Source organism: Suncus etruscus, chromosome 11 (genome assembly GCF_024139225.1).
Source record: "Suncus etruscus isolate mSunEtr1 chromosome 11, mSunEtr1.pri.cur, whole genome shotgun sequence".
Classification (NCBI taxonomy): Eukaryota; Metazoa; Chordata; class Mammalia; order Eulipotyphla; family Soricidae; genus Suncus; species Suncus etruscus.
The window spans coordinates 29,982,616-29,996,460 of NC_064858.1; the positions used below are offsets into that span (position 1 = coordinate 29,982,616).

The 13,845-nt window shown below is 32.1% G+C and overlaps 1 protein-coding gene across 1 annotated transcript in view; it reads right to left on the minus strand.

Moving 5' to 3' along the window:
* The window catches only part of PIK3C2G (phosphatidylinositol-4-phosphate 3-kinase catalytic subunit type 2 gamma), a 378,850-nt gene that overhangs the window by 276,532 nt on the left and 88,473 nt on the right, over positions 1-13,845 (minus strand). Inside the window, exons 9-10 of the mRNA XM_049782899.1 lie at positions 11,964-12,004; positions 7,780-7,902 (exon numbers count right to left, since the gene is read on the minus strand). Coding sequence (XP_049638856.1) covers positions 7,780-7,902; positions 11,964-12,004 — 164 coding nt within the window. The remainder of the gene's footprint in view (positions 1-7,779; positions 7,903-11,963; positions 12,005-13,845) is intronic.

Here is a 13,845-nt window from a genome sequence, read left to right on the forward strand (position 1 = left end):
TATGAATAATAAATCTCTTCTTAGGGTGTCAAGTGATAGATTAATTAACCCACTCTTGTAAGTGAATAGTTATCATACAGCCACAAAATAAGAAGGAATTAGTTCAGCCCAGAAACCATGATTGATTTTGCTTAGCCTGTATTTTAAGATCAAGAGGAAAATACCCAAGTAATGACAAAGTAAAAGTACACAAGAAAAAGAGAAAAGAACTATTTTAGAGGTAAAATGACTATTAAATATTCACGGACATCTCTGAATAATGAAGAATTAAATATAAATATTAGGCATCTAGATTATTATAAAGTATAAAAAATATAATGTTTAGTTGATAAGAACAGATGAAAAAGACTGGGAAGTAGGTAATATTTGCATTTTAATTCATGATGTCACATAGTTAGTAATAACTATAATATGCCAATATGTAAGCTGCACATAAAGATAAATCAATGATTTGTATCTGGATATATCTGTGTTCAAACCTTGGCTTTATAATATAAAAAGTCTTTGTTTTTCAGTAATGTTCTTTTGATCATAGTGAGATGAGAATAACATTAATCTCATCTAAAAAAAAGGAATGAATATTGTGCAATACAGTGTGTGATAAATAACAGGTTGCATATCAGCAGTCATTGATTGATCCATTATACAATAATTTATATTAGCCATTGTAGACAGATAATTCTAGTTAAACATAGTGAATAGGGGCCAGAAAATTGATTCAAAAGGCTAAAGTATAGGCTTTGTATGCAGGAAGCAGGGTCCAATTTCTGGTATCATAGGTTCCCTAAACAATGCAGTGGGAGTAGCTTTCTGAGCACCGATGGTAATTGTGTTCTGGGAAGGAGAGTAAAGGACAATCTAGAGTAAGTGAATTCTCATTTTAAATATTATCAAAGTTTAAGAAGATACATGTTTAATATCTACAGCTAAACTTAATTTTCTTTCACAGTTTCATCCTTGAAATAATATTCATTCAAAATTATATCAACATTTTTCTTAGCTAGAAACAATGTAAAATATTAATAATACAGTGGAATGCATTTTTGCATAAGTTTTTTTACCTACAAATGCCTTTAAATATTTTTAATTCTATACTGAGAAGAAAACTATAACATTTTGTTCTTTATATAATCTATCACTTTTTTCTGTAGAACTAGACTTCTTCATGTGTAACTTGGTGAGCTTTTCTTACCAAAAATGAGAAATATTGGATAAGTTATACTGGATAGTTATAGCCAATATCTATTCTGTTACTGTTATTAATAGAAGAAAATTCTTCTAGGTGAGACAACATGATTTCTAAATATTTATTCATTTCTTGAATACATATGGAATTTTATGCTAGACTAATCTCACATTCACTGGAAATTTTTTAAATTGCAAAGCTATTGAAAAGTCAGAGAAATGAAGTTTTAGACAATAAAGGGAAGAAAATTACTTTAAGAGACAATTCAATAAGTTGTCAGATTGCTTTTTTAAAATCCAAGCAGCTGGCACAGGCCTCAAGTTTTAACCATGTATTTGCTTCCATTATTGTAAAATATGCACGAACTACATTTATCTCAAAAGTTCCACTTCACTCCAAACCCCTAGAAGATATTAATTTTTAATTGTAGTAAGTTTTGGATAGAGAAATGAGATATTTAAAAAAACACTAGAAATGTTAATACTGATATAAAAGAATAGGCCACTGTAAGGACTTTCACTTTAGTCTGGGTAAAATGGGAAACTATTTCAGAGTTTCAAACAAAAGAATGACTTGATTTTGCTTGGATTTAGTAACTAAGTGGTGGTGAGACCAACTTTGGTGTCATGGGAAGTGGGGTGACTACAGTAAATCATCTATAGGAATAGAGACAAAAGATGAGAGCGGTCTGGAGCAGATAGAGTGTGGAGAACTAATATTCAGAAGGCATATCCTAAGGAGATGTAGAGTTTTCTGACATGGAGCCTGGGAGAAGGGTGTTTAAGTTAAGAATTTGACCTAAACAACTGAAACTGGAACTGACTGCCAGGGCAACCTCTTTGGAGGAACAAATTAAAAGTTTCTTTTTAGGTAGAGTCTGCAAATGACCTTGGGTTGGTGATATACATTTGGGAGTGTCTGAAAAAAATAGATGACATTTAAAATTATATTATGAAAAGAGGAAATAGGAGAGAAATGATAAGTACATTAAACTGGATACTAAAGGCTAAGACAATTTTTAGACTGGGAGCAAAAAAGGCGATGAAGAAGAAATATAGAGTGAAGGGAAAGCATAAAGAATGATAACTGATGAGAGAGCACTTCAAAATGGAGGGAGAATGATCCAGTGCCATGTCTCCTAAAAGGTAATGTGTGATGGACATGAGCCCACGGTGACCTTAGTAGGAAATTTCAGTGGTGCAGAGGTGATAAAAGTCTGCTTGAAATATGTTTAAAGAGCAGAGTTGTGGCAGGTGAATTAAAAATATGAATATGGGTAATTATTGGGAAGGAATTTTATGCATAGTAAAAGAATTTTAAAAATAACGTTATTGCTTATTTAAGTATGCTATAGGGTTTTGTTTTGTGTTTCAAGGTGTTAGAATATTTGTAGTATATATGCAATCACTGCTGCTGATTTTACATGTTGAAAGAAACTGGAAATCAGAATGAAAAGCTCAGCTTTGAAATCATTGGGTCTGAGTACTATTTCTGTCATTTATTGTTGTGGAATCTGAGAGAAATTAGTATACTTCAAACATTAATATTCTGGAAGTCCAAGAGGGTACACAGAATGGTCCTTTGCATTGCAAAAGGCAGACCCAAGTTTTTTTTAACACATATGTTCCTCCAAACCAACTTGGAGTGCACCCTGAGCAGAGAGCAAGGAGTAAGCCTAATGCACATCCAGGTATGGTCCAAAAGCAAACCAAAAAAAAAAAAATCAATATTCTGGTTCATAAAATGAAATGACAGCACATGCTATGTCATTTTATTATAATTAGATAAGAAAATATTTTGAGGGAATACTATGATGATTGGAATATATAATGGGTACTTGAAATCTGTTCCACTTATTAAATAGTGAAGTTTCTGTGATGTCACAACCATGAGCTATGACTTTATAGAAGGTTACAAGAAAATATCCATTGTGATGTCACGATAACTAATAATGACCTCATAGCTGAGTGCCTCTTTATGTCCATTGTGGAATCAAAATCATGAATTATGACATTACAGTGATGCACCTCTAATGTCTATTTTTGACTTCATAGTGGTGTGCATTATAATGTCCAGTGTGACATTACAATCATGAATCATGATGTCATGGTGATGGCACATCATGAAGTATTCTGTGACTTCACAAACATGAATCTTGACCTCAGATAGATGCACCAAAATGTCTGTTGTGGCATCACAATCATTAACAATGACCTTATAGTGTTCATCATAATCCCCATTTGATGTCACAATGTTGAATTATGACCCCATTTCCATGACACATTCTAATGTCAATTTTAAGGTCACATCATGACTTACGTCCTCGTAGTGCAAGCATCGAAGTGTCGATTGGGATTTCAGAGTCATAAATTATGACATCGTAGTGGTGGTACATCATTATGTCCACTGTGACATCAGAACCTTGAAATATGACGTCATAGTGGGTGTGTCATCATTTTCATTGTGAAGTCAGAATCATGTCTTAACATCATAGTAATTCACCTCATAATGTCTACAATGACAACACAAACTGACCTCATAGTGGTCTGCATCCTAATGTCCATTGTGATCACAATCAGGAATTATGATCTCATAGTAGTGACACAACATAAATTGATTCTGTGAGGTCACAACAATTAATTACTTTTTTATAGTGGTTTGCATCTTAATGTCCATTGTAAATTCAGAATCATGAATGGTGATGTCGTAGTTGTGCTGCAACATAAAGTAAGCTTTGACGACACAATTGTGAATTAGGGCCACATAATGCTGTGCAATATAATGTCCAATTTTACATCAGGGTCAGAAATCTGAACTAGTAATGGTGGTGCATCATAAAGTATTCTGTGATGTCACAACCAGAAGATATAACCTCATAGACAAGCATCATAATGTCCATTTTGGTGCAACAATAATGAATTGTGTCCTCATAGTGGTTAGCATCATCATGTTTATTGTGACGTCACAACCATAAATTATGATGCCATAGTGGTGGAGCAACATAAAAGATTCTAGGAAGGGTCCGAAGAGATAGCACAGCGGCGTTTGCCTTGCAAGCAGCCGATCCAGGACCAAAGGTGGTTGGTTCGAATCCCGGTGTCCCATATGGTTCCCCGTGCCTGCCAGGAGCTATTTCTGAGCAGACAGCCAGGAGTAACCCCTGAGCACCGCCGGGTGTGGCCCAAAAACCAAAAAAAAAAAAAAAAGATTCTAGGAATTCACAGCCATATGAATTATGGTCCTATAGAATGGTAAATCAAAATGTCCATTTTGATGCAACAATCCTGAATTGTGTCCTCATAGTGGTGCTCATTATCATGTCCATTGTAACATTATTTTGGTGAATTATGACATCTTAGTGCTGGTGCATCTTAATGCCATTGCGACATCAAACCATGACTTTTGACCTCAGAGTACTATGCATCATAATGTATTTGTGACCTCACAATCATGAATTATGACGTCTTGGTGGTCCATCTCATAAAATCTATTGTGATGTCACCAACTTGAATTATGACCTTACAGTGGTGTAACATAATGTCCATTGTGGTGTCACAATCATGAATTATGAAGTCATAGTGGTCCAACTCATAAAGTCTAGTGTGACATAATAATGAATTATGACCTCATAGTGGTGGTGCATCATAAAGAATTCTGTTATGACACAACTATGAGTGATGACTTTATAGATATTCACATCAATTTCCATTGTGATGCAACAATCATAAATTATGCCATCATAGTTGTGAGCAACATAATGACTATTATGACATCACAATGATGAATTATGACCTCATCATAGTGGTACATCACAAAGGATTATGTGATGTCACAACTAAGAATTATGACTTCATAGCTGTGTGCATCAAAATGTCCATTGTGATGCCACATCATGAATTATGACCTCATAGTGGTGATGCATCAGAAAATTTATTTAAATTGTGACATCACAATACTAAAATATGACTTTGTAGTATTGTGCATCATAATGTCCATAGTACTTTACACCTTGAAATATGACCTCAGAGTGGTGTGCAACTTAATGTACATTGTAAAATCACAACAGTGAATTATGACCTCATAATGGTGGCACATCAGGAAGGATTCTTTGATGCCACAATCAAGAATTATGACCTCATAGTTGTGACACATCATAAAATATAATGTGATATCTCAATATGTAAATATGACATTGTAGCATTGTGCATCATGTGTCTATAGTAATGTCACAAACTGGAATTATGACCTCAAAGTAGTGTGCAATTTTAATGTGATTTGTGTTGCCACAAGATAAATTATAACCTCATAATTGTGGTACCAGATTCTGTGACTTCACAGCCATAAATTAGAACCCAATGATGTATTCATCAAAATGTCCACTGTGATGCTACAATAATGAATTATGACATCATAGTGGTTACCCATCATAAAATACATTGTGAAGTCATAATACTTAAAATATGATCTTGTAGTATTGTGCATTATGTCTATAGTGATATTGCACATTTGAACTATGACCTCATAGAGGTATGCATCAAAATATCCATTGTGATGACACAATAATTATGTCCTCATAGTAGTGTGCGTCATAATGACCATTATGAAGTCACAATCATGAATTAAAACAACATAGTGTTCTGGGGCCGGAGAGATAGCATGGAGGTAAGGTGTCTGCTTTTCATGCAGAAGGTCATTGGTTCGAATCCCGGCATCCCATATGGTCCCCCGAGCCTGCCAAGAGTGATTTTTGAGTGTGGAGCCAGGAGTAATCCCTGAACACTGCCAGGTATGATCCAAAAACAACATAGTGTCCCACTTCATAATGTATACTGTGACCCCAAAAACTTAAATTATGACCTCATAATGCTGTACATTTTATTGTCCATTGTGACACCACAATCATCAATCTTTATGTCATAGTGGTGACATAATGCATTATAATATATGGAATACCCATATATAAATAAAAATGCATTATAATATATGGAATACCCAGGGATCAAACCTAGATTGGCCACTTGCAAAGCAAGCACCTTCAGAGTGATAGTAATCACTTAAACCTCATGAAGAAATTGAATACATTTAGAGATTAATCTGATTAATAGAATTATTTACAAATCACTTGTTACACAAAATTAAGCTATTTGCATGGAAACCATCAATTATAATTCTGTCTAGTACAACTTGAAGTGGTGGAGATAGAAAGAAAAATAAGAAAATAAATTATAATACAAATAAAAATATTTTCCAGTTCAGAATACAGATGAAATGTGTTTTTGTTTATTTGGTTTTTAATGATGTAAGAAAGATGTGTAAAGGAGGTGAAATAGTGTTTTAAAAGAAAATTAAGTAATTACTGGATAAATGTGAAGACACTATGTTCTTTATAGATAGAGGAGACTACAGAACTGGAATTTCTCCTTTCATGAAGTATGTAAAGTTAAGTGACTGAGTAGAGAAGGGCTGAGACTAATTAACTGCCAAAGTGATTGCATAAATAGGCAGGGGCCAGACCACAGAAGGCCTTGCAATACTATATGGAATGATTTGTATTCACAAAATTGTGAAACCACTTGAGAATATTATAAGACTATATCTCTAGTCTATGGAAAGGTATTTTGTAATGGATATTCAAAAGCTTAACCAGAGCCTGGTTATCAAGTTTATCGTAACTACAATAGGAGGAAGAGTTGTTTAGGGAGGGAGGAGTCAAAGAGGATGTCAGAATTGAAAGCCACAGATTCTATCTTTAGCATGTTTGAGCACCAAACTCTGTCTGTGCTGCTAGACATTCTGACACATTATTATCAATGAGAAGACACAATATTGGGAGTTAATTCCTTCCCATTCTGAGGTGAAAGAAAATTGACTCTCAGTGAAGCAATTGATCAGGAACATAGTTTAAACTAATGGAGTAGTATAAAATTAAAGCACTAGTGATTATAATTTTGGAAAGAACTGTAGATGTGGTTTAAAACTACTCTGGGATTCTGAATTATGAGAGGGTTTTGAGTTAGGAGGAAAAGAAGAACAGAGGAACAGCATACAAATCATTTTCTTTCATTGAAGATATATCTATAAAATGAGGACCGTCCAACCACCCCAATTCAATGGTAGTTTAATAATATGCATATAAGTAGTATCACAAAACTTAATTATTTAAATAAATCTATAATTGGATTTTGGAAGAAATATTGCATGTCAGTAATTGTTTTCTTCTCTTTTATATATAAGTTTACCACCATCTTTCCTCCAGTAAAGGGTATCTATATACGTAAAACCTGTGAAATATGAATCAGTATCTCTTTTTTTCAAAATCCCTTTTTGATCATTTGATTAATGTGGTTTGGATTGATGTGTAGGTTTCTGACCAGATTTCTTATCTGCTGAAATGATAGTCAATAATCTAATAAGACTAAATATTTGTAATATCATAGAATCAATTAATTGTCTTTATTTAGTTAGAATTTTACCACTCATTTTAAAAAAACTAGGGAAAATAAATATGATAAATATGATAAATTATCATGCCAATAAATATCATGCCAAATAAATATGATAAATTATCATGCCAAAATAAAGATTAAACTTACATTTCATTCCAGTTAACCAAGAAAAAAAGCAGTTTTTTAACTGGAATATGTCTGCAGTTTCTCACTTGACATAACTTCTTTCCAGCATATGTAAGCCAACAGGAAAAGGAAAATACTTTATAGCTAAAAAAGATAAAGAAAAACATGGATCCAATTCATTAAACATTATCAAGGTAGCAGTTTTCTATATAAATCAATTATTTTTATAGTTTAAACTCAAGTGGCAATGTGCTATTTGCTTACATACAATATGCTTTAAAAACACCTAAAAAACTGTTTTGGGTGAAGTCAGCAAGACAGTGGCATAAGGAAGCATCGGAACTTCTTTTCCTACCGAGACATCAATTCAATAAAATGCCCAGACTAGATCCCCTTGTGAGAAAGGATGGGGTCCCGCAACCAGGCATACAGCAGCAGCATAAAAATCAATGGGACTCATTTTTTTAAATCTTTCATTAGAGTGGGATCTGACCAGGAAGACACTTCCATCTTTCAACTTCTCATTGGTGTGGGAAAGGGAATACTAGAGAATCTGTATATATGGCATTTGATTTTTAGGCATTTCTCTGAGACTAATTTTTGTTTTGATGTTTTTTTTTTGATTTTTGGTTTCATTTGGACATATATGCTGACATATATGCTTAGATTTTGAGAACAAAGGTGCTGATTTTAATGAGCAGTAACTAATTTGCCATTGTCCTTTCCTTCAGTTTAGAAAAAAGGAACAAGAGAAAAACCCCATACCCTTACTGTTTCCTATAGGAAGAAAAATTGAAATTTCTAGCTTTTTTGTGAGCTATTTCAGGGCCTCCTTTCTGCTCTGTCTGCCCTCCAAGACTAACAGGAAGTGAAAAATTCTAGACTCCAGGACTATGTATGGACTGATGCGAGCCAGAGTTAGGAAAGATGGAGAAGTGTAGGAAGCACCTAACAGTCTAGATTCGTACTTACTAAATAAGGAACTACTTTCTATTCCTCCAAACTCAGAGCAGATGGAGCCCAGCACTCTCTGGATTAGTCCCCAACCATTTGATTATTTTCCAAATGTTTACTTTTCTGTCTCTGCTACTTTTACTCTCTCTGTGCACCCCTTAGATTTTGTGCTGTGGCCCTTCATAGCCAGAAATATCAACATTATAAAAGGATCACACACAACACAAACCTAGATATTTATACTCAAAGGACTAGAGAAGGACAAATTAAGTCTACAAAATTAAATAATAATGCTGGAGTGATAGTGCAGCAGGGAGAGTGCTTGCCTTGCACAAAGCAGACCCAGTTTCTAATCCTGGCACAACAAATAGTTCCCTAAGATTTCTATCAGTGATCCCAGAAACCCAAAACAAATTAAAATATATATATATAACTATTAGAGTAAAACTAAATGAAACAATATAAAAATCAATACACAATATAAAACTCATACCACATGTAAGTGCATGCTCAAATAAATAACTTTATCTGACTGTATAGGTTATTCATGTGAATTAAGATTAAAAGTATATATAAATGGTTAAATATTTTGTGTATAAATTATTTAAAATTCTTCAGAAAACTAAAGAGAAAGTATAAAAGTTATATGTTCTAAGGAAAATAATAAGTTTTAGATTTAGTTGTTTTTTGAATAGGAAGTTAAAACTAGAATTCTGACTCTATAGTTCAGTTATTTGGTAAAACATGGATAATTGTCTCTTTACTGAATTTTTTGAAGTGTTGTATCATACAATAATTTCTTCAATAACTATTTCTTAAATTTATTTAGTTATTATTGAATTAAAATCTTAACTCATGAAATTTAAACCAACTTATTATATTAGTTAGTATTAAAACATCTAATTATTAAAAATTTTAAATGATTGAATCAATCCAAAATCCTGCTACAATTCAGATTGTTCATAATAAGAGCCAACTTTTGTTGTAACTTACAAAGTTCTTGCCAATTTTAAACACACAAAATGTTTACCATTTATACCCTGATGAGAATCAAGCTGTTTTCCTTCAATCTTGAAATTAAATATCCTTCCACCTATATCTATATATATATATATATATATATATTGCCTTTTTGGTTGTAGGCATTAGTCATTTAAACTTAAACAAAAAAGGACATATAATCACAAAATAGAGCAAATATTTCCCACTTCCCTAATGATATGTGACAATATAAGGCATATTTTAATATTAAGAATAGAAATAGAGTAGGAGGATAAAGGAATAAGTACTGGGAATAAAGCTTTAAACATATTTTTATGAGTGAAATCATAGTATTGTATTTATCTCACTCATAAACATTTTGTAAAGCTTTATTTAGTGTACAGTTCTTAAAAAAAGTAAACAAGTGAACTAAGTAAAAAATAAACTTTCATACTATAAAATGAGATTAATGGCTACCGGAAGAGAGATAAGGAGTAAGAGATATAAGTACATTTGTTAATAAAGGCAATGGTATGATGAAACTGGATATTCAGCAGTAAACTTAATGGACATGTGTTTGTATCACATGTTATGTGGAAACGTTTATTTATAATGCACAAGTGATACATATAATGCAGTTATATCAATAAAAATCTATATCTTAATTATTATAAAATAAGAATAAATTTAAATTTGAAATAATTAATTCTTATAAATAACTACAAGCCAAATTATACTTTATTTAATGAATGGCTGTGACGAGGGCAGATAGTATTTGGTCTGTGATTACGAGAAATTTCAAGAAAACAAATGTTCAACTAACATCTTCGAATTCAGAAGTGAGTGAATCGCAACTTGGAAACCCAGCCTACCCATCATATTCTTTATCATATTTAGTAGAAAGTCTTGCAGATGGATAGCCTTTCAACTCTAATTTCCACACTCAAAATGTATTTGGGAAACTTCCCTTTATCATATCATGGAGAAAAATAATATGGTAAATGGTGTGGAGAAAAAACTGCTAGTGTAAGCATTCCTGTTTCAAAAGTTCTGAAGACTGTAGAACATCATAGAGGAAAAGTATAAATGGATACCCCCTACGAGCATAGCTAACACAAAGCTCCAATGATAGAAGAGGGACAAAAAAACTGGATGTAAGCCAAGAAAGAATTGCTTCCCTCTTCCTTTCTGTTAGGAATATTAGAATCTCATCACATCATATCTCAGAGGATGAGATAGGAAACTTCACAAAATAGCACTGTGACAAAGACTTAAATTTTATGCTAAATTAGCAATTAAAATTTTCTTCCTATCTGCCCTCGTCACAGCCATTCATTAAATGTTATTATGTATTTTATGTATATTAGAAAATAAAGATCAAAGAGTTTAATTATTTAAGATTATCAGAGTGGCAATGGTTGAAACCCCAAACCAGTTTTGCTTGATTTCAAAACTAATTTATATACTAAGTTTCTTTACATTTACTACTTTCTATACAACAAAATACGACAAAATTTTGTAGTTTTATAGATTTAGAGCCTCTATAAAAACTAAATATCAGAATGTGATCACTGTACTTGTTAAATTAGATTGATCTTTCAAACAGAGCTCAAATTTAAATTTGAAATTAGGATTGGGAGAAAGTTTGTCTAATTTTTTTGACTTCTTACATCAAATATATACTAGCCATGTCATAAAAATGTATAATCTCTGGAATCATTAAGTGAATAATTTTAGTATTTGATATATTTCAGATCTTTTGACTTTTCCAATTTTGAAAGAACCAAATGTTAAATGTTTAGAGTGACCCTATAGTCACGTGCAGATTTAATTAAAATTACATACAATTTTAACTCTGAAACAATTGTGCATGTATTTGTCACCATATCATTTGAATTAAAATGAACACATTATGATTGGTTTTACAATTTGTTATTAGAAAATTAGATACATATTTTACCTTTTGTTGAAGTTTCCGAATTTAGAGGAAAATTCTGAAAAATAGTTACAAAGACACAATGGTAATTCAGAAAATAAATTCATAAAACAATCAAATCATATCCAAAAGCTAAACAGTGACTTAGTTTGACTTGAAAAAGATATAAAACATTTCTTGGTATTTTATATCACTGTTTTTTATTATACAAAAAATCTATTGTAATATAAAAAAGCCTTTCTGAAATTTGTCATGTGCAACCTAGGATATTTGATTTGTTACTAGAATAGACTCAGCTTGTTTAATATTATTTGAGAAGATCTACTGTTACTACCTAATCTTAAACCCACTTCCAAAGCAGCAAATAACCTTTTTCTATAAATATATTTCAAATTAAGTTTAGTATTTCTAATTCTTTTTTATTGAAACAATACTGATTTATGATATCTATATAAATATCAGGTCTACAGACCTATTTCAACATCTGTATTATATCTGGTTAATATTAGCCATCATTCAGAGCAAGCATAAGGCAGCATCAAAAGGAAGTCTTGGAAATAGGCACCTTATGCCAATTTTTTACAAAGCTGCTTTTCTTGATTTTAAGGAGACTAAAAACCTATAGTCAAAATAATAAGGAACATACTATGCTTCAATTCATGTCTAAAATTAGAAAATATTTTATACTGTTGTACCTAACCCACTATCATTAGAAAGGTGGCTTCCATATTTTATTTATATATGTGCATATGTATATTTGTTTTTCTGTTGAAAATCTAAAATTATTTGGTGGTTTACAGTTTGGTCATTATAATTCAATTATCTTGAAAACTAAATAGGGATATCTAGAGTCATAAAAACAAAGTTTGTGTGCAAAAGCAAATCCAATTTTCAAATAAGATCAATTTAAATGGATATTTATAAATTATTTGGAAAGCACCTTTCAGGAAGTAGAAGATTCAAAATTGCTTTTTATCAAATAAACTGGTGTGTTTTCCTATAACAAAGAATTTATTATTATGTTCTTTATGAAAAGAGCATTTTTCTGAACCTGTTTGAAAGGAGATTCAGTTTACATGTACTTTTAAAAATATCATGCACCTTGAACCTTTTGGGAAGTATTTATGTTAAGTGAAGTATTTCATTTGTGCATAGTTTCAAATTCTAGACTTAATTACACATAAGACCTTCTTGTAGGTGAGATTATTGACCTTACTGAACTAAATCGTAGTTTATTTGTAAATATAAACCATTTTTAATCACCCTGATGTTTACCTATGGCACAAACACTGTCACAACTGTGGTTTGTTATATTATGTGAGACTGGAATATAGTTTTGAAGGAGAAAAGAAATGCTTCCAGTGTTGCAAAGAAGTTTGTACGAAACATTTCTTCACCTTGCTGTATCTGACATAGTGTCTTGAAAGTTAAAAACAATAACAAAACTAAGAAAACAACATAAGAAAAAATGAAAGCTTCTAAATATTCTAGATAGTTTAGAATTAATTGGCAGAAGATTCATATGCCTCGGTCTTTAATCTTTGGTTCATAATGGGTGGAGGCCACAACTGCTCTGATCCTATTAATTCAGTTGATTATGCTCTGGCACTATTAATTGCAGTTGGCGTTTATAGAAATTCTATAAAATCTACACTGTTTATGTAAATAATATTATTAAGGAGATCTTACAATTAAGTTAGCATGAAACTAAGGAATACATACTGAAGATACTGAATAGTGCACTTTTGTTTATGTTTTGGTAGAGGCACTTCCATGATGCTTAGCATTTACATTTGGTTCTGTGCCCAGGAAGCATTCTTTCCAGAGTTAAGGGATGAAACCCAGGTTGGTTGCATGCAAGTCAGACATTTACTTGATATGTTTGTTGTTTGTTTTGTTTGGGGCCCTCACCCAGTGGTGCTCAGGGATTACTCAAGGGAGTAGTCTATGCTCAGACTTTGGTGGATCATATGGTGTGTCAGGGATTAAATTTGTGTCTGCCATGTGAAAGTCAAATAAGTAGCTCAACATTTGTACTATCACTCTGGCCTACACCTATCTAATGTAGTTTCGGGCTCTAGTGTACTTTTAGCATGTGTGTGCTGAAACAAATTAAATTTTGTTTATTGAAATACCTCACTATATGTATCGTGACCTAGATGAAATAAACTAATTATTTTCTTTATTTCTTTGCAGAAAAACAAGTTGTAATTTTA